At 43.8% G+C, this 26,452-nt stretch overlaps 1 protein-coding gene across 1 annotated transcript in view; it reads left to right on the top strand.

Moving 5' to 3' along the window:
* Positions 1-4,390: 4,390 nt before the first annotated feature.
* CMYA5 (cardiomyopathy associated 5) overlaps positions 4,391-26,452 on the top strand; it is a 51,059-nt gene continuing 28,997 nt past the window's right edge. Inside the window, exons 1-3 of the mRNA XM_082337084.1 lie at positions 4,391-4,616; positions 13,655-15,642; positions 15,793-25,910. Coding sequence (XP_082193210.1) covers positions 4,459-4,616; positions 13,655-15,642; positions 15,793-25,910 — 12,264 coding nt within the window. The 5' untranslated portion in view covers positions 4,391-4,458. The remainder of the gene's footprint in view (positions 4,617-13,654; positions 15,643-15,792; positions 25,911-26,452) is intronic.

Below are 26,452 nucleotides of genomic sequence, written 5' to 3'. Positions count from 1 at the left end.
GCTGAGCAGTGCTTACGTTGGTCAAGGACTTTTCAGCTTCTCATGCCCTGCCAGCGAGAAGCTAGGAGGGGGCACAGCCAGGACAGTTGGCCCAAGTGGCCAAAGGGATATTCCGTACCATATGACATCATGCTCAGTGTATAACTCAGTTTATAAACTGGGGGCAGTTGGCCGGGGGGGAACTGTTGCTCAGGAACTGGCTGGGCATCAGTCAGCGAGTGGTGAGAAATTGCATTATACATCACTTATTTTGTATATTCTTTTATCATTATTATCTTCCCTTCCTTTTCTGTCCTATTAAACTGTCTTTATCTCAACCCATGAATTTTTCTTTTTTTTTTTTCACCCCCCTCTCTATCCCCCATTCCACTGGGTAAGGGGGAGTGAGCGAATGGCTGTGTGGTGTTCATCTGCCTGCCAGGTTAAACCACAACAGTCATACATGTTCAAACTTGGCAAAAATGTGTTTCAAGTGAGCTGGATGTGAGGCACAACACTTTATGCATATCTATGTCTTACGAGCTTGCATTGCATCACCTAAGGTGTTGGCATATCATTATCCCAAATGTGGGGTCATTCACCTGGTGTGCAGATGCCAGTTAACACACAGACCTGAGGTATTCTGTTCCTCTCATATTTGCACAAAGGTGGATGCTAGGTGGCAGTTCTACAAATCTAGCAGCACCTTCATAAAAAAACTACAGCATATTTATCCTGCTACATGATTAATATAAACCCACCCAAATTTACACTTAATGATAAGTTATTAACATTTCATACACCCTTGGTTTACTATATTTAAATCAGCCTCGCTTGCTATGTAGATTAGCACGCACGCTCTTCTCAGGGGTGGAGGGGCAAGTCTTTTCGGTCCTGAATTGAGTCGGTGGTCGCGATCTCCCCTTGCCACATTTAGCTGCAGTTTTATCAGACTTCATGCTCCGCTGGCCACTGTCCAGTCTTTGGTGCCAAGATGCTCCCTTTTATCAATCCGTTAGCTCTTCTTCAAGGGTATAGCCATTAGTTTTCCACAGTTCATTACTTAAACACTTTCCTATCTTTCAGCTCCCTCCCAAATCCCTTTCGCAGAGCACTGGTGGTTCATAGTTTTGCTCAGTGGAAAATTTTCACTTTCTGCAGGATAACAATATATCATACCTTAAATTACTGCTTTATGTTTGAAATTGCTTCTTCCCAGCTGTTTTAAAATGGAGAGTTAAAAAAATTGTGGTACCTCCGTGCAAATCTGTAAAAATTGACCCACCCACCCACTTAGTGATCTTTTTAATACAAGCCAAGATCTGTAATGACAATGGCCTGTGTCTTTCAAAAGAATCCTCTTACATTTTTTTTCTGAAGTTTATGTACTTCTGATAATCTACATTTATAATCAGAAATATAAAGTCTAGATTGTAGTTTTCCCCAACTGCTTGGGGATAAGCCTGCTTGTTGCATCCTTTCTAACAACAGAAAGCTCCTCAGTAATTTTCCGCATTAGCTAAGCAACGTCGCGTAACCTGGTTTAGCTTATTGCGAAAGAAGCTAGTGGGTAATCTGGCAAAACCATGGAAAGTGGCAGTGCTTTCACATATTAAAAAATAATCTGAGAGGTTTGGAAAACAAATTTCACCAAATGTCGTGTATTATTCTCCTGTCAAGGCAAACAAGAGCAGCACTGCTTTCCATGGAAGTGTCAGAAAACTGGAAGGACGATGAGTGAACACAATGCTATTTGTTAAATGGTGGGCTGCAACTTTTGTCAGAAAACTTCAGATAAAATACCACAAAATAAATGGTTTGGGGAGAGTGAGTAGGAGCTGAACTTTAACTAACTTTGGATTTAGTTCTGCGTAGTCTGAAGTTGTTCAGAGGTTTAATGACCTGGATTTTCCTTTACTCTGGGCAGGTATCCAGAGCAAGAAATCCACTAATGGCTATCATAAATCTTAGCGTTAGCATGAAGTTTTCCCTTCTCCTCAACTGCAAAATAAAAACCACACACACCTATCCCTTGGCGTACACCCTAGCAGGAAACTCTTCTGAGAGGCCTTTGGTAAATGTTGTTTTTCATGGCTGACCAAGGGTTCAGCATGTGTGCAAGATGCTAGCTTCTCTGAGGCTTCTTATCTCCTTGAAATAAAAATGCTTTAGTTCAGCTCTGTTTGTTATTTTAGGACTAGTTTTGACTACTCATTTTGGCATTGGGTTTGCCTGTTATTTCTCACTTTATATAATGTCAGAAACTACTACTGTCTCTTCTAGGATTTTAGGAACTCTCTTTAGTCTTCTAGCAGTGCTTTTAATTAACAGGCACAGAGGCGTATGGGAGGACTGAACGTTAGCAAGAGCTTCCCATTCAGTAGCAGTAGTGCCAGAACTGGCATAGGCTGTATACTGTGAAACTTGAAGTTTCTCTTCTAGCTCTCTTGCTCTCACTTCTCCTAAAATGTGATTGTGTAAGTGTACTCCCTGTACCTTAAGGTGTTCTGACAGTATGAGAGGTTATTTTTAAGAAATCCCTTACAAAGAATTCAATAGAAACCAATTTGAAGACTTAAATTGAAGGGTGACATAGTTATTTGGGAGAAATGGGCGGCCATGATAAAAGGATGTAAGACGATTTGTGGATAACCTGAAGTTAGTGTTTGTGAATACTGTCCCGACTGTTTATTTGAAACCAATGCTTTACCTGACCTTGGGTCACTGAACTCAATTCACAGTATATTTGGTGTTAAATTTAAGTCCATCAGAGAATGCCACTCGTGATTTAATGGACTCTACTTAATCTGGGTTATCTCACGTGTATATTGTAGTGTTTGCTTTTGTTATGTTTGTCTTGTTTTCTCTAATCCTTTTGTGTTTTGATATAAATCTTTCCCTCATTGATTTTACAGAGTATGATGCTTGTAGGAAGAGCATGAAAGAATATGCTATTTTGGTCAACTTACAGGTCAAATTAAGTTGTCAGAAGTACAGAAGGGAGAGCATTAGGTCTGGAAATAATTTGAAGGGGTTCTGGTAAAAGGGTTCTCACCTTGCTCTTGCTGTGCTGAAGACTGAATCAAAACTTGTGCAATATATGTATGCTGCATATATAAGCATTTCTAGAAGATTGCAATGCTCTTGTCTTCCATGTGTAAAGAATGTGAAGTTCTCTACCTTAAATTTCACTGTGCTGTGTACACTGTCTCTGTGCTCATGATAAAATCTGGAGTTTAAGTCAGTATCTGTTTCAAGTACACTTCTTTGAGAAATTATATTCTGACCTTGTAAATTGTGTACCTCAGTGGGTGGGTCAAGAGAGCAGACAGGTTTTATCTGTATGTACTATTTCGGAAATATTTTACTTCAAGTGAATCTACCAGTAGAATTTTAATTTAGTATTGCAGAGAGAGCTTGTACTCAGAAATACCTGCTTGAGTGTTTCTGTGTACAAGGAAGAGTTTGCTGATTGATTTATAACCAGTTGTTTATATGAAGAACAAAAAAAAAAGGAAAAAAGAAAAAAAAATGGGATTAGAGTTATACTGTGTATACAATGTTTTATACCTGGAATAACTTGGCAGTTCTTTATTCAGAATCAGAGTTTCAGTGCTTCTCCCCCTCTTCTAAAAAATAGTGGAAAAAAAAGTCATTATTTTGGCTAGTACAGCTTGGAAATATTTCCATTGTTTTCTGTGAAAAGCACTACATTTTTCTTAAATGCAGAACAATAAAGGGTAAACGTGCCTAAACCCAACATGGTAATGTAGTTTGTCTTTGCTTTAAATTAAAACTAGTTCAAGTCCACTCAAAAAGGAAATTTGAAATGTCCTGTGATTGAACACGTTGACAAATTTGGGGGTTCAAATATATCCCCTGTGTGTTGTTAAAAACTACAGTGCATCTGATACCTCTCACGGTGCGGTATTAATTACTAAAGGCGTGTGTCCTAGGCTCATCCGCTAGTAATTGTATTTGACCTCTCTAGCTCAGATTTGAGGCGCTCTGGGTCCCCCGGCGTGCTCAGGGGTGGAACTTGCTTCTGAACATGTGAAATGCACCTTTTTTGGGGCCCACAAGAAAACTCTCCTGCTTCATCTGTGCCGTCCACCCCAAATTCGCTGGAGGTGGCTTGGGAAGGTCTGCTGGGGCCCCAGCCCCTTCCTCCCTGCTCCTGCCCGCCTGCCCCGTCTCCGTTGTAAAAACAGCCCGTTGGCAGCGGCGGGCCGGCCAAGGGGGCGAGCAGCCAGAGAGATGGTCGTCGGGTTTTGCCACGTGTCCTGGCACCCGGTTGGTGCTAGGACCCAGGGTAGGACCAGCAGCGACTCGGCGCTGTAACTTCGCTGCCTTCTATTTAAAGACTGCCCTGAGTCAGGAGAAGCGAGAGCTGCTGGGGATGACAGTTGCTTCAGGCAACCCTGGGGAGGACAGGGTCGGGGGTAAAAATCACCGGCAAGGGCCTGAGCTGGGAAGGGCATGGAGGGGTACCGTGGCGCCGAGTGCGACAGGGCGTCTGAGACCTCGTCCTTTGTAGAGGATGAAGAAGAAGAGGAAGAAGAAGAGGAGGAGGAGGAAGAAGAGGAGGAGGAGGAGGAGGCTATGGACGCGGGGGAAGCAGAGGAGCTGACTAGCAGGTACGGCCTCCCCAGGGACTCACAGCCTCGGGGGGAGCTGGCAGCTTCATCCCAAAGCACAAGCCAGGGGGGATGCCAGGATTGGGGCCTGGTGCTGGTTTTAGTGCCTTTCCCCCTTCCCTTCCCCAATTGCTGCAGATAAAAGGGGGGGGGGGGGGGGGAGAGGGCTGTTATTGGGGGGTGTTTCGGATGTGTATGGCTGTAATTAAGTTTTCTGCAGTAAACGCCTGCCCTGAGTTCCCTGAAAGCTTTTCTATTTAAAGATCCTCTGGCGTGCCAGCTCAAGTGGCATGTCCCTCTGCTCCTCCCTCTCTGGCTGACTCTCCGTCACATATCGATCTTAAATGCTCTGCAGATTTGCTTGTCAGGGAGAAAATGGTCAAAGATTATAACGGCACATTGAAATTTGTTCCTTTTTATGGCCCTTTCTCCCTTCCTGCTTGTCCCTCCGTCTTCAGTCTCTTCTTCCCCAAGAAAGAAAAAACTTGTACGTGCTCACCACCGCCCATCGTGATTTGTATGGCTGATTTTTGGGGTGCAATGAGGAATATTGTATCAATCACTTTGATTTTTTTTTTTTTTTAAATTTCTTTTCTTAATAACTCCTGCACAGAAACAGTTTGTTGTCCTAATATTGCGCTCCTACCATCAGGAAAATAATGAGCCAGACAGTGGCCCGGTGCCCAGCACATGGCCCTGGTCCTGCGCAGGATGCAGAGGTGTCTGCAACCCGAACCCGATGCGGACGGACTCCTCCGGCCGTGCCAGCACTGGTGGTTTCAAAAAGAGACCGTGAGGCCTGAGAGTCCCCCAGCGTGTATCGGGTCACAAGATTTCTTCCTTGTCTTGAGTAAAACCTATCAGTTTTGGGTGGATACTGTAGGAAGAACCAAACACATTAATGTTGACAGTTTTAAGGTATTTCCAGAAACCAGTTTTTTAAGAAATTTGGGTCATACAGTTCCTAAAATCTCAGTGCTATGGAGTCATCCTGCATTGACAAACCACTCCAGGTGTATCACAGTTCAAAGCACTTTCTAATATTGCTGATGGTCACTGGGAGAGAAAAAGATGGCAGAAGAGAGGCAGGGAGGCTCTGTGTAGCCTAACCCACCGCGAGTGCTGCGGGACTGAAAGTCAAACAGGGAAATGTAGCCCAGAACTATAGGAAAACCTTGCAGAGGGAATAGAGAGCTGATTTTCTGAAGAAGTGGGGGGACACCCCCAGTGTGTAATGCTGCTTTTCTCCCGAGGGAGATGCTGACTCTTCAGTCCTGTACAGACAGAGAAAGGGGTTATGTGCTGATAAACGCGTAAAAAGAAACGAGGAAACCACCTGAAGTCAGTGGAGTGGAGCTACTTGCTGCGGACAGCTAAAACACAACAGATTGGGTATTTTTTAATGCAATCTGCAAATAAATGGCTAATAATAAAACTCAAATTGTAAAAAGTAAGTGGGAATAGCAAACTTCTCCCTCAAAGAGAGAGAAATCTATGTAGCCTTGCAGTTATTTACTGCTGGCGCTGGGATGATGGCTTCTCCACGCGTGCCTGTTAGCAGCTCCCTGCAGCAGGGTCTTGCTTCTGGCTGGCAGCCTCTGCAACGTAAACGCAGGCGTTGCATCTCACCACTTAATTAAATCACAGCAACTGTTCCCGTTAGCTCTCGGTTATATTAAGAATTGCAGAGTTCATCTCTATCCTTTACTGTCTTACTAATAAGAGAGGTCAGAGTCTGCGAGAGAGGTTTTTAACAGCTGTGCTCAGTGGTGACTGAGTATATTTAAATCCATTTGATTAGTTTAATTAGGCTAAAGGAGATGTTAAATTTGGGGTTTGGCACAGATATAGTAACTGCACTAAGCACTCAGCAGTAGCTTACTAAAGTTAAATAAAACTGATTCTTTTACTGCTTAAGTTTTGTTGTAGCAAATGTCAGTGTGGTTGTTGAGCTTATGGCCTTCTCCTGTGCTGAGTGCCTGGGCAGAGCTCCTGGGAGGTGCTGGCTAAGCAAGAACAGCCGGGCCGAGCCCCTGAGACATACTTACTCAGGCTGTAAGCTAATTATTTGCTGACAAACAGGTTTTCAAGCCCTTGTTGCAGAACAGATTTTTTGTGTGTGTGTGCTTTGAGAATGTAGCTTAGAGGAGATGTAACCAATATGCAAACTTGGCTGAAGACAGCCTGTCCTGGACCCTGCCATCATTGATTTATTTTTAACAACCCCGAGCTCTCTGCTGCTTTTGTCTTCCTCCTCTGCATGCAGTTGAACAGCACCTGGTTGTGCAACATTGCAGTCAGCGGGAAATTCCCCATTAGCTCCTATTTCCACCTTTCAAGCATGCTAGATACCCTCATTCCTATTTTATAAGAGAGTTATGCAGCAAGACATCTGGCCCAGGGTCAGTAAGTGCCCGTGTGACAGAAGCGGAGGAGCCCTGGTGTTCCCCAGGACACGAACCCCTGAGCCCCGACCAACGCACTCTGCTTCCACACCAGGTCCTCTGCAGCAGCCGCAGGGAGTAAAATCCTAAAAGCTGCAGCAGAGCTTATGACTTGCCCCAAAATTATGATGCGTGCATGTAGAATGGAGAAAAGTTCAGGTTTCACATCTTTATTACCCTTTTTGGAGTAATCTTTAAATAATTTGGTTTCCTAACACAGGTTTTTATGCAAGTAATGAGACTAACACATGGTATCAGAACCTATTATAAAGATGGGATAAGGCATCACGTCCTTGTTAGCATAAATAACCCACTGATCTTAAGAGGGTTCATGCAATATTTTCTTGCCTTCGGGCATTTTACTATCTGAGATAGACAAATTGTGGCAGATGTCTTTTGTTTGTTGTTCCATGTAGGATTAATCATCTAAATGAGGAAAATATCTTGAAAGCATGTATTATGTGTTTTAAGGCAAATGTGAGTATGAAGTTACTAGGTTTTAATTTTTGTATTGATAACAGTGAGATTAAAGCTCACTGTTTTATCATAGTTTATATTATAGCTTATCTAGCTATAAGAAGATAGTTTACTGGTTAACTGGTTTATGTACCCACTGGAATATCTAACAACTACGTGATGGGTGAGCTGCTCTGACACGGTTCTGTCTCTCGGACCATTCCCAGCTGATCTCCTTTTGCAGTGGGAAGGTCTCTGGATGTGTCTGTGGGCAGGGCTTACATAAAAATGGCTCTGCAGCCAATTTATATGTGTTTCCAGGTAGCTGTCTTGCCTGGAATGGCTATGGGGCTGATGTTATCTATTAATTTAGTGATAACCTAAGACCAGTAAATGGGGAGAAAGTCCTGGAGTTCTGGAATTTTTTTATTTTTTTTTCCCAAATGAAGCAGTCCTCCCACAGGAAGATCAGAGGAGTGGAAGCTTCGGAGCCAGGTCTAGCTTAGGATGGGTGGTGAAAAGGGTGAAAGGAGAAGCATAGCGGAGAAGGGGGCTGCCCACCACGTGGGAGATGCTGCCGCATCCCAGAGAGCAAAGGAGTGGAATGATGGCAAATGGTGGAAATGGCAAATGGTAGAATGATGGAGAGGGCTGGGGATTTGTCTTCCCAAGGAAAAGTTTGCCATACTCTCTCCAAAGCAAAGACGGGGAAAGGGTGTGTGATTTTAGTTTCCTAGATGAGGCAGCGCCTGCCTGGGGCCAGGGTGGAAGGGGCTGGCAGGGACGTTTGTCTGCTGCCTGGCGAGAGCGGTGGGCAGTGGAGGCTTTGCAGCACCCCGCGCGGTGGGGCAGAGGCTCGAGCGGCGGGGCACCGGCAGCAGCTGAACAGGGCAAAGCGTCGAGGCGGGGGTGTTGCAGCAGGGAGAGGTGCAGCTGGCCAGCCCACCCCGCATCCCACCACCTGCTGGAGGCTGCAACTGGGAAATACACTTTGCTCCGTGTTTTGTTTCTCTTCAGCCTTTTAGATGATATTAACTGAGTCCTTGATAAAGGTCTACGCTGCAGTTTGGATCTAAAGTAACACTCAGACTTTGCAAAGTTCCCTGTTAGGTCTCAACAAAACGATTAAATCACTGTGTAAAGGAAGTCTCCCACCCAGACTGAAGCGTTTGTTTGATACCCGTGCTCCCTCCATGGCCTGTACAGTGGAGAATCCAGAACGCAGGAGCAAGGCAGACCTCTGGGGCACAGAGGTGCTGCGGTTTCTCAAGCAGCACATGAAGCTGCGACTGGCAATGCCACCGGGCCATGCCATGACCTGATGCCTGGAAAAGAGACCAGCACTGCAGCGGGTTGTGTCACTTCCCAGGCATTTGCAAGCGTCAAGGGTGGAACAAAATGTCTGAGACTAGCCCAGCTCCTGGCTCCCAGCTACTCTTAATAAAAGTAGCAGTGCAAGCAGCACTTACTGCTTTTAGATAATTGTTTGTTTGAATTTGGACAGATACATGAGCCACAGTGTTGTCAGAAGGGGCATCATTAACACTGAAGGAAGTTAACAGTAGGTTAACAAGTGAAAGGCTGGGTTTAAAACAGTGACTTTCTATAGCTCCTAATTCTCCTACCCTGAAGAAGGAGATGGATGAGCTATAGCCCTAGGGAATGCAGAGCAATAGGCAGAGACCTTGCTGGGCATATGGATTGCTGCAGGGGAAAGGGGCACCATGGTAAAGGCAGAAACTACAGGAAGGTACAGAACAAAACCACATAGAAAAATAAAATATTTCCTTCAACTGGGAAGGCAAGCTGACCAGTACCAGTTTCCATCTCCCCTGCACTGTGCCTGTAGGATTCAAGCAGGAGCCTTCAGGGGATAAGAGGTCTTGTCAGTGCAGGCCATTGCCACAGCCTGACATCTCGGTCATTTTATCCAGGTTGTTTTCAGCTTGCGAAGTGTTACGCAGCGAACAGCAACAAGTTTTGATGATACCAGAAGTGACAAGGTCTGATGTGAAGTGGATGAAGGGAGGCTCTGGAGGATTTTAGAAAGCTGATGGGCTGGCTGTACTTCTCTGCAACGGTGGTGGTGTAGCACAGATGGACAGACCTCACTCAGGGTGTCTGAGCATGACTGCTCCAGCAGCTGGGGAGGTGAAAACTCTTCCCTGGTATGATACGTATGGCAACGTATGACCAGCCTGCTGGACTGGACTAGAAACCTGAAATCCCAGCAGAGAGAGCATGGGAGTCATAGTGAGAAGTAGAGGAATGTGAGAAGCAGGAAGAGGCAATAAGAAAAATCTGGTTTTGAGATATTATGACAGGAAGCACAAAACCAGTTGTCAGTGTCTTCAAGAATTACAAAAGGTTTGAGTCAATGTCCTAGCATGAAAATAACAGACTGACAGCACGTGTGCTGACGGGATTGGGTGTGAAATGTCTACATGGGAAAAAGACAGCACTGGCTTTCCTCCCTGGATGTCAGTGGCTTCACATCTGCATTTAAGGAGCTGAAACCTTGTGAACGTCTGTGGTGGGTTCACCCCGGCTGGATGCCAGGTCCCCACCAAAGCCACTCTATCACTCCCCTCCTTGGCTGGACAGGGGAGAGAAAATACAAAGAAAGGCTCGTGGGTCGAGATAAGGACAGGGAGGTCACTCACCAATTACCGTCACAGGCAAAACAGACTCGACTTGGGGAAGTTAGTTTAATTTATTGCCAATGAAATCAGAATAGGATAATGAGAAATAAACCCAAATCTTAAAACACCTTCCCCCCACCCCTCCCTTCTTCCCGGGCTTAACTTTACTCCCAGTTTTCTCTACCTCGTTCCCCCAGCGGCACAGGGGGACAGGGAATGGGGGTTGTGGTCAGTTCATCACACGTTGTTTCTGCCGCTCCTTCCTCCCCAGGGGGAGGACTCCTCACACTCTTCCCTTGCTTCAGCGTGGGGTCCCTCCCATGGGAGACAGTCCTCCACAAAGTGCTCCAATGTGAATCCTTCCCACGGGCTACAGTTCTTTATGAACTGCTCCCGCGCGAGTCCTTTCAACAGGGTGCAGTCCTTCAGGAACAACTGCTCCAGCATGTGTCCCCCACGGGATCACAAGTCCTGGCAGCAAACCTGCTCCAGCCTGGGCTCCTCTCACCTGCCAGGAGCCTGCTCCAGCGTGGGCTTCCCACAGGGTCACAGCCTTCTTCGGGCACATCCACCTGCTCCAGTGTGGGGTCCTCCAGGGGCTGCAGGTGGATATCTGCCCCACTTGTTAACCTCCATGGGCTGCAGGGGCACAGCCTGCCTCACCATGGACTTCACCACGGGCTGCAGGGGAATCTCTGCTCCAGTGCCTGGAGCACCTCCTCCCCTCCTTCACTGACCTTGGTGTCTGCAGGGCTGTTTCTCTCGCATATTCTCACTCCTCTCTTCAGCTGCAGTTGCTGTTGTGCAGGGTTTTTATTCCCTTCTTCTTAAATACGTTATCACAGAGGCGCTACCACCATCACTGATGGGCTCAGCCTTGGCCAGCAGTGGGTCCGTCCTGGAGCTGGCTGGAACTGGCTCTGTTGGACATGGGGGAACCTTCTTGCAGCTTCTCACAGAAGCCACCCCTGCAGCCCCACTGCTACCAAAACTTTGCCACGTAAACCCAGTACAACATCTTTTTGCAATGGCAGACACTTCCTCTGACTAGAGAGCAGTCTTTCAGCTACTACTGTGCAGCGTGCAAATTGTATACAAAACTAGGGCAGCATGTGGAAGTACATTGGGAGAAAATGCCTGAATTACATGTCTTTCATTCTCATCTTAAAAATATAAAGCACCACCTCATTGCCCTGTAGAGGTATATGGACTGTGACTGCAACCTTGGAAATGAGACAATATGATGTGAATAATTCAAGCTTTTAGCCTAGGCAGGGCTAGGGCAGCCCATTCTTATTCACTAATATCAGCTGAAGTAGGAGTGCTGCTCTGTTCTGCATGGGGTTTTATTTAATAACACCAGGTAGTGCAGAAAAATAGGTTAAAAACTATATGAGGGTTATTTAGAACTTGAAAAACCTAAAAAAAAGATTAGGCATCTGTTATTGTGGACTTGAATAAGCCCTGAAAGCTTCCTTAGCTCGATTGCTATTGATGTATTTCATTTTATTTTATTTTATTTTATTTTGCTATGCTCAAGTCAACCTAATGCCACGCTATGAAACTGGCAAAGGAAAAGCTAGCAGCAATGTTGGTATAGATTTATTTGCCTTGCCTTTTCCTCGAACCTGTAAACCTTACTTTATGGAGCTAGCCTTGCTAGAGAGTACTACACCAAGGCAGATAATCAGCTGTACATGTTGAGGTTTTGTATTTGTTTGAGGGCTGGTTTGGGGGCTTTTTTTGGCTAAGATGTGATTATTTAGTATTGCACTGTCACTTTGACTTGTGGGCTTTAGTCCAAGCTGTCCTGTTAGTCACAGTCCCCAGGCCAGCCCAGTCACTACAACTGGCTTTAAGTGCCATCACTGGACTTTGATACTGTGCTGTTCCACCGCCTCCTGGTCAGATCGTTGTCCCACAGCGTGACTTCGGTCTTCAGTTAGCACCAAGGACACCAGAGATGAGATGGTCTGTGCATCAGTCTGCATGGACTTCAGCATGGGCCAGCCCAGGGCAGCCCTTCTTGTCTGTGCTCTGGAGAGCAAATTCATGGAAAGACAAGGCCAGCATTGTTAGTATCAGGATTACCTTTTTGTTTCTGATTGATAACTACTGAGCAGTTTTGCTGAGGGCCCTTTACAGAAACCTTACAGTTTGGAGAATTTGCTTGATGGCGCGATTATGGCTCTCGTCAGGATTTCCTCTTCTCCTCCTTCAAAGACCTCTGCCTTTTGTCAGGCACTCGGCACTCCCCAGGGCGATGCTGACTGCTCCTCAGGGGCGTCCCCCCACCTCTGAAGCCTCCAGGCTTCTCTGGCACCCACGCGGTGCTGGGTCACAGCCTGCGGCAGTCGGTCAGATGGGTTCTGTTTCTCCCATCACATGGTCAGGAGCCAGATTTCTTCACTCTTCCTGAAAAAGTGCTTTATCCTAATCACCTGGAAAGTGACCCTTCCCTCTGCTCAGTGGAAGTAGGACCTTGTGTGGCCATAGGTTTGCATCCTTCCATGGGAGTGACAGACTTCACCAGTTCTTCTGCTTTACTGAAGCCTCTGCCTTTGCCAGCAGATACTCTGCCTTTCTCTCCATCAGCTACTAACACAATTTCCCTAAATGAACTACTGTCTACTCAAGAAATATTGGGGTTGAGTGTTATGATTACCTGTTCTATGCTTTTTTGGAAGTAACTATTATAACCCTAAAAATACTTTTTTGTAAAAATAGTATTATGTCTTTTAATTGCTTTTGCTATTCTTTACACTCTTATTTCTAAGACTGTTTTTTTTCTAAAGCTTCCTAGAAAACATTTCTCCAGCCTTTTTTTTTTAACTGAGAGAGATTTAATTGCAGCATATGATAATATACTGATAGCATATCATAAGGTTTAAAGTTACCTTTATAAAACATTGTTATTTTATTTGATGAGGGCTCAGTATATTTTTATTGTTGAATGTATTCTAAATTACTGTGTTAAATATGTAGAGCGCTTAGAGGATGAAACATGAAGACGGTAACAAACTAGTAAATAGATTCTCTACTCCTTTGAGCATTGTATAATCATTTACACTCAGGCAAAGCAAGTGTGGGTGCTATTAAAACACAGACAGTATCTTATAAGTGTTTAATGCAAGGTTTAAATTATACCATGCAATAACCAGGCATTGGAGAATAGCCCCAGAATCAGCTAAATCTCACACTGGCAAAGCAAGGTCAGATCAAAGACTGTTTTTCCTGCATTGTCAAGAGTATGTAAACACCTCCCCTTCATTGAACTAACCTTGCAACATGCAGCTTTTCAAAAATTTATCTAAAATACATTTGTCAGATGAAATATAACTTTGCTTATGCTTCTCTCTCAAAATTTATGCACATGCAGTATTTTTAAAACTTGGAGAAGTATTTTGGCTTTAATGCAAAAATTTAGATTTGCAATGATTTAATTTGTTGTGTGATTTTATGGCTTTTTTTCCCCTTTGTTCTTTCTTTTTTTTAGTTTAAAAGATCTTATCCAAAGTGAAGATGTGAAACCCAAGCTGCAGTACATCATGACTAACCCTTCCTTTTCTATGGTAACAGTTCAAAGTGAAGACAGTGGGATAACCTGGGAAACCAGCTCGAGTAGATCTTCTACTCCCTGGGCCTCAGAAACTAGTACAACATCTGATCTTTACAGCATGGAAAGTTCACCAGTAGGTTCTCCTCCAGGAAAAGTTATCTTTATTATGGATGAAGGTAAGATTATTCGGAAAAGGAAGCGTAAATCTTCAAATAGGCTGCCGATGGCTACAAACCTGAAGGGAGGCCAGGGCAATAAGAAACGTGACTCTTCTGGAATGCAGAGGCAAGAACCAAGAACTGTTCTAGGAGATGTGCAGGGCTCTGTGTTGAATGTTGAACAGGTGGAAGCACAAGACACAGATGAGGAAATGTTGGACGACAAAGAAGATCTAGAGAACATCACAGAAGAGCCAGTAAAACGTGCTCCGATAAGATCAATATTTAGAGAAAACAGACTGAGAAAAGTAGGGCCGATCCTTGGAGGACCAGTACAAGCTAGAATCCAGCTGTTCAACTCAATTTTTGGAGGGACTGAGCTAGCCCCTGAAACACTGGAGAAAACCAGAATCCAGAGAAGTAACTCAGTCTCAGGAGATTCTGAACAGTTCCTTGAAACATCAGTAAAAGAAAGACTGCAGAAGTTCAGTTCACTTTTAGAAGCAAAACATCAAAAATCTTTCCAGAGAACAAGAAGTAGAAAACTTGAAACACCGTCGGAGAGAAGAAGGGAGCAAAGACAGCAACCCACAGCGCATGCAAATCAAAGCTATTCTTCACCAACAACACCTCTTGAAAAACAGCTTGCTAATAAAGATGATATTTCATCTGAAAACATTAAACCCATTAAAATGAAAGATAAGACAAGCAGATTTTCAAGCTTTGGTGCAGAAACAGCTCTTCAACATGAAGAACGAAAAGAGGGACAATCTCTTTCAGAGATTCCAAATCAGGTATCAGGACAGTCACTGAAGTCCTGCCCTCCTGAAGAAGCCAAGAAGCAGCAAAGTTATTCACCTGCAGCCAAAACATCAATAACAGAGCAATCAACATCCATTTCATCACAGTCTGATGCTAAACCAGAGAAACAAGTGCTGCTTCCTTCAGCTGAAACTGCAAACAAGAAACCAGTCCAAACCCTGCTGACAGCATCAGATCTCCTGGATGAACTGACAGAGCAGGAAATTAATCCCAATTCTGCCCCACAGTCTGTTTCAGCAGATTTTGTTAATGAATTAGGTAGAGAGAGTACCCAACCTATTTTACCTACAGCATCTGTGTCAGAACATCCTGAGAGGGAAGTACAGAAGTCAGCAATTCAGTCTTACTTACCTAGTGCTCCATCAGCTAAATCCAAATATTCCACTCTATCTGAAAGAAGACAAGAGGATATTATTCCTCAGTCATCAGAAACTGCACAATCTGAGTCTGAACATGTACTATTACCACATTCTGTAGATGAAAGAGAGAAGCAAGAAATTGAGTGTCATTCATCAACAACTGCATGGTCAGAAACTGAGCATTCAGGTCTATTGTACTCTGCTAAAAAAAAAGAGAGTCAAAAGACCCCACCACCAGAAACCCAAAATATTCACTTAAAGAAGCACGCAGAATCCAAGGAGCAAGGAGTTAAACTAAATTTACCTATTCCTGAAAAGACAGATTCTAAATATTTTGGCATTTCATATCCTGTTCACACAGAAACACAAGAAACTCAGAAAACTTCAGCTGTAAATAAAGGAGTCGATTTGGATCACCCTGATTTTTCTGTTGAAATAAACAAACAAGTAGAGTATGCACAAAGGGAGATGGACAATCCAGATTTCTCATATTCCAGCAAAGAAACTGGGGAATCAGATGGAACACAGATAGAGACAGAGCAACGGGACTTCTCTTTTTCCAAGGAAGACACACAGGAACTGGAGGGTGCACAGCTGGAGATGGAGCATCCAGACTTCTCTTTTTCCAGGGAAGAAATGGAGGAATCGAAGAGTGCAAAACTGGAGACAGAATATCCAGAATTGCTTTTTTCCAGGGAAGAAACAGAAGAATTGGCGAGTGCACAACTGCAGACAGAACATCCAGATTTTTCATATTCCAGAGAAGAAACAAAGGAATTTGAGAGTGCACAGCTGGAGATGCAGCATCCAGACTTTTCTTTTTCCAGGGAAGAAACAGAGGAATCAGAGAGTGCCCAACCAGAGAGAGAGCACCCAGATTTCTCATACTCCAGAGAAGAAATGGTGGAATCGGATGGTGCACAGCTGGAGATGCAGCACCCAGACTTTTCTTTTTCCAGGGAAGAAACAGAGGAATCAAAGAGTGCCCAACTGGAGAGTGAGCACCCAGATTTCTCATACTCCAGAGAAGAAATGGTGGAATCGGAGAGTGCACAGCTGGAGATGCAGCATCCAGACTTTTCTTTTTCCAGGGAAGAAACAAAGGAATCAGAGAGTGCCCAGCTGGAGAGAGAGCACCCAGATTTCTCATACTCCAGAGAAGAAATGGTGGAATCGGAGAGTGCACAGCTGGAGATGCAGCACCCAGACTTTTCTTTTTCCAGGGAAGAAACAAAGGAATCAAAGAGTGCCCAGCTGGAGAGAGAGCACCCAGATTTCTCATACTCCAGAGAAGAAATGGTGGAATCGCATGGTGCACAGCTGGAGATGCAGCACCCAGACTTTTCTTTTTCCAGGGAAGAAACAGAGGAATCAAAGAGTGCCCAACTGGAGAGTGAGCACCCAGATTTCTCATACTCCAGAGAAGAAATGGTGGAATCAGAGAGTGCCCAGCTGGAGAGAGAGCACCCAGATTTCTCATACTCCAGAGAAGAAATGGTGGAATCGGAGAGTGCACAGCTGGAGATGCAGCACCCAGACTTTTCTTTTTCCAGGGAAGAAACAAAGGAATCAAAGAGTGCCCAGCTGGAGAGAGAGCACCCAGATTTCTCATACTCCAGAGAAGAAATGGTGGAATCGCATGGTGCACAGCTGGAGATGCAGCACCCAGACTTTTCTTTTTCCAGGGAAGAAACAGAGGAATCAAAGAGTGCCCAACTGGAGAGTGAGCACCCAGATTTCTCATACTCCAGAGAAGAAATGGTGGAATCGGATGGTGCACAGCTGGAGATGCAGCATCCAGACTTTTCTTTTTCCAGGGAAGAAACAGAGGAATCAAAGAGTGCCCAGCTGGAGAGAGAGCACCCAGATTTCTCATACTCCAGAGAAGAAATGGTGGAATCGGAGAGTGCACAGCTGGAGATGCAGCACCCAGACTTTTCTTTTTCCAGGGAAGAAACAGAGGAATCAGAAAGTGCACAGCTGGAAATGGAACATAGGCAGTTTTTATTTTCCAGAAAAGAAACAGAAAAACAAAAATCTTTTCCTTTTGAACTGGAACAGCCAGAGTCTTACTCCCCTGAAGAAGCAGAGCAAAAAGAAACAGCACATCTTGCGCTGGTACCTTCAGATTTCTCATGTTTGCTGGAAGAAGCAGAGACAGAAAACACTACAGAACTCCAGTTGGTACATCCAGATATGTCTGATTCCACCAGAAGAGCTGAGATGCAGCAAACTGGCTATCTCGAAGCAGCACATTCAGATTTACCATATCCCACGAATAAAACAAAGCAGCAAGAATTGGCACAAGTAGATGGGGACAAATCTCTTTTGTCCTATTTTGGTGATGAAGGAGAACAGCCACAGCCTATACAGCAGGATTCACAACCGGGAGGTAAGCTGTATTCTCATGCCAAGGGAGTGCAAGGAGAAACTACTCAACTGCAGTTAGAGCATGCAGTTTTGTCATATTCTGCTGAAAAAGAACAGCAACATAAAACCTCACAGATGAGGACAGAACAGCCAGAGATGATATATTCCACTGGCAAAACAGAACAACAGGAAATATTGCAACTGAAGTTAGAGCAAGTAGATTTGCTATATTCCCATGCAGAAACAACACAAGAAGCTGTACAAAAAGACTTAGAAGGTCCAGAGCCATCATGTTTCATTAGTGAAACAGAGCAACATGAAAATGTACAACTAGCTTCAGAAAATAGAGATTTCTTATTTACCACTGGAGAAGTAATGCAAGGAGTGGAGTCAGGATCTTTGGGCTCCTCACATTTGACTGACAGAGAAAAGACCTGGGAAATGGCCCAATTGAAGCAGGAGCAGTCACTTCCCTCCTGTTCCTCTGCTGATAGTCAGGAACAGGAAACCACACTACTGGATGTGGCCCAGCCAGGTGTATTGTATTCCTTTGGCAGAACCGAACAAGATATAGTACAGAGAGAACTAGAAGAGCAGGAAACATCCCAACAAAAAGCTATACAAATGGAAATGGAGTATTCAGATTTGTCAGAAACCTTGGGAAAAGAAGAGCCACAGGTCATAGACCAAATTAATTTGACAGAGCAAGAAACAGGTCAAACGGAGTTAGAGCATCTGTCTTTGCCATATTCTCTCAGTGAACAAATCCAAGAAGAAATGCAAACAGAGCCAGCATATCCAGAACAGACATTCTATGTAAGTACAGAAATGCAGGAGGAAATGACACAACACAAATCAGAGCAACCATTTCTTTCAAGTTTTACTGGCAAAACAGAGCAACAAGAAATAGTACATCCAGAGCTGAAGGAAACCTTTTTGCAATCTTCCAGTGGAATAGAAGCTCCACTGGAAATGGAAGTGAGTTCAGAATATCCAGATTTGTCATATTCCTTTCACAAAGCTGAACAACAAAAAAAGTTGAAACATCCAACCTTACCATTTCATTTGAAGCAACAAGAAACTGCACCACCAGTGATGGAACATCCAGATTTTTCATGTGACAGTGGTGAAGCAAAACCAGGTGACACTGTAGAGCAGGAGTCAGGACATCCAGAGCTCTCAGACTCCATAGGAGAAACACAAGGACAATCAGAACATTTGGATCCACCAGGAACCCTGGGTAAAGCAGCACAAGATGAAGGTATGGAAGTGGAATCTAAATATTCAAATTTGACATGTTCTGATAGCCAAAAAAACCAGCAAGAAACTTCAGCATTGGATTCAAAATATCCAGATTTATCATTTTCTTTTAGTAAAGCCAAAGAACAAGCAACTCAAGAGTTTGAATCTAAATATCAAGAATTGCCTAAAATGGCCAGAAAAGGAACTTCTCCAGCAAGTGCACAAATAGAGTCAAAACATCCAGATTTGACATATTCCCTTGGCAAAGGAAATGAGCCAGAAATTGCACCATGGAAAATGAAGCATCCTGATTTGCCACATTGCACTGATGAGACAAACCAACAAGAAGTAGTAGTGTTGGATCAGAAAAACAGCAAAATTTCTGCTGGCAGCGAAAAGCAGCAGCAAACCACAAAACAGCAGTTAGAGCAAGAAAAGTTATCACATTCTCCTGGTAAAACAGAGCAATTAAAACATGCCCAGGAGGACTTGGAACAACCAGATTTATCATTTTCCATTGACAGGCCGGATGATGAAATGGCCCCACCAGAGGCAGGACATGCTGATGTGATACATCCTCTGGACAACACAGAGGTGCCACGAAGAGTACGACAAGAATCAGAGCAAACAGGATTGACTTACCCGTTTGGAAAAGCAGAACATAAAACAGTTCAGCCAGAAGTGGAAATACCACATTTGGCCCAGTATGCGGGTATGGCAGAAGAAGAAGAAATGGCAGAACCAGGGCAGGGACATCCTGACTTGCCTTATTCCATTTTCAAAGCAGGAGGACTGCAGACTGCACAGCTGAAACCCCAACAACCTAGTCTAGTATGCTCCCTTGACAAAGCGCAAGAAACGACCCAGCTGGGGTTGAAACAGCCAGATGTGTTGTATATTCATGACAAAACAGAGCAACTCCCACCTGCCCAGTTCCGGCTGGGCCACGCAGACTTGGCATCCCCTGCCAACGAAGTGGGGCAGCAAGGGATGAAGCACACAGCCTTGGGACACCCTGATGAGGGACAGTGTGTCAGCGGAGCACAGCATCCACAAGCTGTAGAAGAGAAACTTGGAGCTCCAGATGCATCATCTCATAGTGGAAAAGTGGAGCAAAGAGAAATGGCAAAACCAGAGCCAAAGCATCCTGACTTATCATATTCCATTGATAAAATGCAGACACAAGAAACTACACAACTGGGGTTAAGAAGGCCAGATCTATCATCTTGGCCTGGCAAAACACAGCGAGCACAAACTGCTCAAGAGGAGCAGCCAGGCTTCCTTTGTTCCTTCAGAAAAGCTGCACAAGGAGAGACAGCACAGCCAGAATTGGGACATTCACAGTTACCGTATTCTGTTAGTGAGGCAGAACAAGAAACTGCACATGTGAAAACAAACCATTCTTCAGATTTATGTGCTGGCAGATTAGAGCACCATGAAATCATACAACCAGAGGCAGAACTAATGGATTTATCATGTTCAGTTGGTGAAACACAGCAACCTCAAATGGCTGAAGTGGATTTGAAGTATCCGGATTTATTGCATTCCACTGGCACAGTACAGCAACAAGAAAAGATTCAACAAGAGCAGGAACAGCCAGGTGATTTTTCATCATCTCTCAGCAAAGAAGAGCAATGGGAAGGTGCAGGGATGCAGGCAGAACACCCTGAGCTGCAGTGCTCTATGGGGAAAACAGAAGGACTGCAAAATGCCCAAGCAAAATCAGAATATGCAGATTTATCATTCTCTTTTGGCACAGCAGAACCTCATAAAACAAGACAGCCAGAGCTGAAAGAACACGATTTGTTGCATTCTGTTGTTGCAACAAAGCCATCATTGGCTGCCCCACTGGAGTCCAAACATCCAGATGTCTCAGATGCCATGGGCAAAGTACCACACCCTGATTTGTCCTCTTCTGTTGGTGAAGAGAAACAAAGTGCACAACCAGAGATCGAACAGGAGAGGGGAACCTATACATTACGCCCAGAGGAAACAGTACGACTGAAATTGAAAGAGCCAACGTTGTCAAGTTCTTGTGGCACAGCACAGCAAACAAATAGGGCCCCACTGGAAGGGGAATTCCTGGGCTTCTTCTATTCCTCTGGCAAAAAAGAGCAACAAGAAATGGCAAAACAAGAGTTGGAGCATTCAGATTTATCCTGTTCCACTGATAAAACACAGCGACAAGAAATGACACAACTTGGGTTAGGACAACCAGATTTATCATCTTGCCATGGGAAGACAGAGCAACCACAAACTGTTCAAGTGGAAGCAGAACGTCAGGACTCGCTGCATTTCACTGGCAAAACAGAACGGCGAGGAACAGCACAACCAGAGGTTGAGCGTGCGGATTTGTCATATTCCAGTGACAAAGTAGAGCAGCCACCAGCTACACAACGGAAATCAGAGCATCCTGTAACACCCCATCCCACTGGAAAAACAGAGCAACAAGGAATGTCACATCCGGAGCGGGAACTTCCCAATTTATCATATTCCATTTGTGAAACGCTCTCACAAGAAGCAACACAAATGGACTTAGGGCAACAAGATTTAACATATGCCCTTGGTAAAACAGATGAAATACAAACTGTGCAAGGTGAACTGGAGCATACAGGTTTGTTGTATTCTTCTGACAAAAGAGAACAAGAAACGATATTGCCAGAGTTGCGACATCCACAGCTATCTTATGCTGTTAGAGAAACAGAAGAGGAAGCTACACATCAGAAATCAAACTATCCAGATTTGTCATATTCTGTTGGTCGACACGAGCACCATGAAATTGAACAACCAGAGGTGGAAGAAATGGATTTATCCTATCCAGCTGGCAAATCAGAGCACTCTCAACCTGCCCAAAAAGTACTGCAACAGCCAGAGCTTTTGGAGTCCTTCGGCAAACTAGAGGAAAAGGGAATGGCACAGCCTGTCTTTTTGCACTCCCTTGGTGAGGAAAAGCAGAAGCCAGCTTCACCATTAGTGCAGCCAGGTTTATCGCATTCACCTGGCAAAACAGAAAAACAGGAAACTCCACAAGCAGGGTTCGTGCCTTCTGATTTTTCATATTCCACAGGCAAAGCAGAGCAGTTGCAAATGGAACAACTAAAATCAAAACATCCAGATTTGTCATACTCTCTTGGCAAAGCAGAGACTCATGGAATGAAACCACCAGATTTATCGTACTCCCATGGCAAAGCAGAGCAACCACAGACTGCCCAGTTGGAGCGTCCAGAGACATCACATTTCATGGGGGAAATGGAGCAAAGGGATGGGGCCCAACCTGAACTGCAGTGCATTAATTTGCAGTACTCTGTTGTTGAAACAGAGCAACCAGAAACACCTTCTGTATCATATACCTTTGGCAGGACTGAGGAGCAGGGAACTGCGCAACCGGACTTTGAACAATCAGATTTATTAAGTCTTACAGACAAAGCAGAAAAGCCTGAAACAGCCCTGCTGAGAGCAGGGCATTCAGAGGAGCAAGACACTGGGGCTACTTCATCTCTAACTGCTCAGTTGGAAACTAAACAAGATTTATCCTTTTCCACTGAAGAAGCAGAGAACCAACCATATTCAGCTCTTACTGAACAAACAGTGTTTGTACCTTTGGGTGTTTCATTTTCTGTCTCCGAAACAAAACCAGAAGGAAGTCCAAAGTCTTCACATGTAACTGGAGGCCTGTCCTCCAAGCACTTAGATTTATCTTATACCCACTGTAAAACAGAGCAGACAGAAACTGTTCAGCCTGCATCAGGTGTCTTCTTTGCAAGAAAAGAAGCAGAGAATACAAAAATTCATCTACCTTTGCCTATGGCTGCACAGTCAGAGGCTGAACATGTAATTCTACCTGAAACAGAGAGAGAACAGACTCCACATTACTTCCACACAGCTATGCAATTAGAATCTGAACGATTAAATTTATCATATTCTACCGATAAAGCAGAAGCTCTAGAAAGTCAAGATTATTTAACTGTGTCTTCAAAACTGGAGTCTGAACCTTCAGCTCCATTTTATTCAGCTGATGAAACATGTCAGCAAGAAATTCCACCTTATACAAAACCAGCCTCTGAGTACTTGTTTCCCACGTGGTCCGTTGCTGAACAAGAAAAGCAAAGCATGCAGCCACTTATTCCCCAGTCTGCACAATCAGAGTGTAAACATGTGATTCCACCACCTGATGAAAAAGAATTGCAAAAAATTCAGCTCTATTCACCTAAATCAGCAAGCTTGAAGACAGTGCAGTTGGACAGTATGTCTCTAAATCACACACAAGACCAAGACAAGAAAGAATCTCAAGATCATTTGTTGGACACAAAATATTTGTCATCAGAGCAGCTAAGAAATCCCCCCAAATTCACTACTGAGCAGGATAAGCAAGAAATACAACCTGATGTGCGGGCAGTGCCAAGGTCAGTGACCACAAAGTCAAAGGTGACTGCTGTAGCAGACCAGCAAGCACTGTCATCAGATTCATTTGTACGTTTTCATACATTACCTGAAAAGTCAGTATCAGTGGTTTTCACTGATGATAAGGAGAAACAAAATATTCCATCATCTTTACCCGATGTAGTAGGCATGCTTGGAAAGCAACCTAGCATAGTTTCAGACATTTATACTGAAGGAGAGGATAGATGTGAAATGCAGTCATATTTTGCAGACCAAAAGCATACACCATTAGAGCATATGGGAGCTGTTTCATCAGATCTTGTTTATGAAACTGTGACGGACAAAACTCATCATTATTCTGGTGAACGGAGCAGCCTTTCTTCGGCAGAGATGAAGTCCGTTAGCTCTACTTCTGATGAAAAGCCGAATCCAGATATTCCATCTTTTGGGCTAGCTAGCTGGCTGGCGGAAGAGGTGAAATCTCACTCAATTAGACCAATCAGAGCTACAGAAGCAGACAGGCAAGGAATTAAGCTTTCTCCAAATGAAGCTTCTGATTTAGGATCAAAACAATTCCCAGGTGGAAGCTGCACAGAACTTACAATTCATGGTGCTACAAAGAGTAAAGGAGATATGTTTAGAGTTTCTGATTCAGTATCAAGTGAAATTTCCCACAGAGTGTCCTCAGAAACTAGTCACAGAGCACAAAGGTATGATTTACCATCTCTGGGACGAGATAATCCAGGTCCAGAAAAAGTTCCAGAGTGTGAAACTAGCATTGGAAACCCTACAAAAATGGAAGCAATGCAACATCTGGAGGTAGACAAAGGGCCTGAAGTGCCAGAGCATTACCTGAGAGGAGAAGAGGAAGAAATGGAACATGCAAGCACTGTAGAAGACAGTCAGCATGCTCCGGAGCCTACTGAACAAAAAGATCTATTTAATATCATTTCAGAAGGTTATGAAATACTCAATATTCATGCTCCTACACATATTTCTTCCGTTGATCAAGAAGAAAGTAAACACATGCCAGATAAACTAGAATACTTGGAAACAAATCCTTCATTTAAAAGAAAATTTGCTGATGATGACCATAGAGCCCTAGCTTCTGGAACAACCACAGAAATTTCAGAAAGCTCATTGTTAGGAAAGCCTGCAAGCCATGAACTTAAAGAATTGGTCAAAAATGATGGTGTTGAGGAAACTGGAGAACCACAACAAGAAAATCCCATGTTACCAGAAGACAATAATAATACAGTGTTGGATCCTAATAATGGTATGGCTGATATGGATTATTTTGAAAAATATACATTGATTGATGACAAATCCCCACTTAAGCCACATTTTGAAAGACCAAGTTCATTGTTACCTGTGACAGAAGATCCTAATGAACCTGTGGAAGAAGCTACGTCTTTTAAAGAAAGCACTGAGGTAGATACTTTGGAAGAGGAGTTTCCCTTACTTGAGGATCTGGATGAAGTCTTTTATGGTACTGTGAAAGGAGAAAGCAAAATGCAGTCCTATGCAGATGCTCCAAACCCCTTACCTCTGCAGAAATCAATTGATATTAGCAGTAAAAAGGTTACAAATATAGAAGATGAACGGAAGTCACCAGGGACCCCACTCTTTGATTCAGAAGAAGGAGTGCTAGAACGATCTCTGTTGTTCCCTACCACTGTTGCTGCAGTTAATCCAGAGCTTCTAGAGGAGCCACCTGCTCTGTCATTTTTATACAAGGACCTCTATGCAGAAGCAGTAGGAGAAAAGACAAAAGATGAGACTCCTTCTGATGAGGAAAGTGGTAATTCTAATGCATCTTTCCCTAGTAGAAATTCAGACACAGATGACGGAACAGGAATATATTTTGAAAAATACATTCTTAAAGATGAAATTCCAAGTAAGGCCATAGGACCTCAAAAGGGTCAGTTACCAGAGGCTGAGTCCTTTAGTGGAGGAATTTCAGTTCAGAGTTCAGAGGACAAACACAAGCAGGGGTCTGGTGATGTTCAACATGTCAGAACCGAGGTTCTGCCAGAAAGGGGTGTTGTGGAGAGAGAGAAAGTCCAAGTTGACAGTGACATTCAAGCAACAATTTGTAAACCAATGCATGCCATTCCTTTTGGAAGCAAAGGAATTCTTTCAGGTGCAAGACGTGATACCACTGAGCAAAGAGAAGAAGAAAATGTACCTGTAGAAACAACTGAGGAGTTGCCAGAGCCATCAAGTCATCAAGTGCTGTATAGTCAACTAGTGGATTATCAGGGAGCTGCATATCAAGAAGCTAGTAATAAGCAGGAAGAACAGCATGAAATAACAGCAATTCCTGAAATGGAAAAATATGTCCCATATGTCCAGACTCCTGTTGAAGACAGTGAAGATGATCAGTATACCCAGGAAAATCTTTCCCGTGCCCCTGCCATTCAGCAAGCAGAGAAGCCAGACTTGCAAAGAGAGGAGCAGCACCCTGATGTTTATGAAGATATCGCTGAGTCAATGGACTATGATGTGATTACGCAAGAAGAACTTTTGCAAGATGAAATATCATCTCAATTCACACAGGAGGAGCTATTATTTGAAGACAGGGACTCTTTTGAGCATGTTGGTGGTAGTTATGAATTTGTTAATGAGCCAGAGCAAAGAACATCTGTTGAGCTTGAAGATTCAGGTTTTGTGGTGATGTATCCTGAAAAATCAGCAACAAACGTTCCTCAAGTTGAGAGCCCACAAAGAGAACTGAAGAAAGCGCAAGCAGACACATATTGTTACCACTGCAAATGCCCAATATCTGCTATTGACAAGCTTTTTGGAGAACATAAAGACCATGAAGTCACAACACTAGATGATGCTGCAACCAAGATGAAGGTAAGAATTAATTTGGGTGAGGGAAGGAGCTACTGAAGCTAATTTCTTCAGACCTCCTGTGTTGTCAGTGGAGAGGCTTCAGAGAGCAGTCCAGAGGCTAAATCACAGTATCTATAAAATAAAAACTATTCCTAAACACCTGTTAGAGATCTTGAAGGGAGAGTATCTTATTAAGGTATTCTCTAGAGTTCTAGGCTTGCTAAGCTGATATTTTCATTTGATCATAAGTTTGAATGACCTTGTTTATATGTAGCTGTTACCAGACTTTCCATCTTTTAGCTTGCTCACCTGTGTAAGTTTGTTCTGGTTTGTATGTGTAGGGGGAGAAATGGGAAGAGTGTTGTTTCTATGAAAAGAAAATTTTAGTAACGACAGCTCGTTTCACTTGACAAAGTACAGAAACCTCCATATGTGGGGACCAGTATCATCATAAAGTATTCCCTGTCCCAGTTATGTGTGTTGGTTGCTTGGAGATGTTAGACGAGTTACACAGTTTACACTACACAGTTTTGTTGAAACTCCGTCCTCATTTTCTGTCAGTT

The sequence above is a fragment of the Platalea leucorodia genome (genome assembly GCF_965183815.1).
Source record: "Platalea leucorodia genome assembly, chromosome: Z".
In the NCBI taxonomy this organism is placed as follows: domain Eukaryota; kingdom Metazoa; phylum Chordata; class Aves; order Pelecaniformes; family Threskiornithidae; genus Platalea; species Platalea leucorodia.
This window is presented reverse-complemented; position numbering and strand designations above follow the sequence as displayed.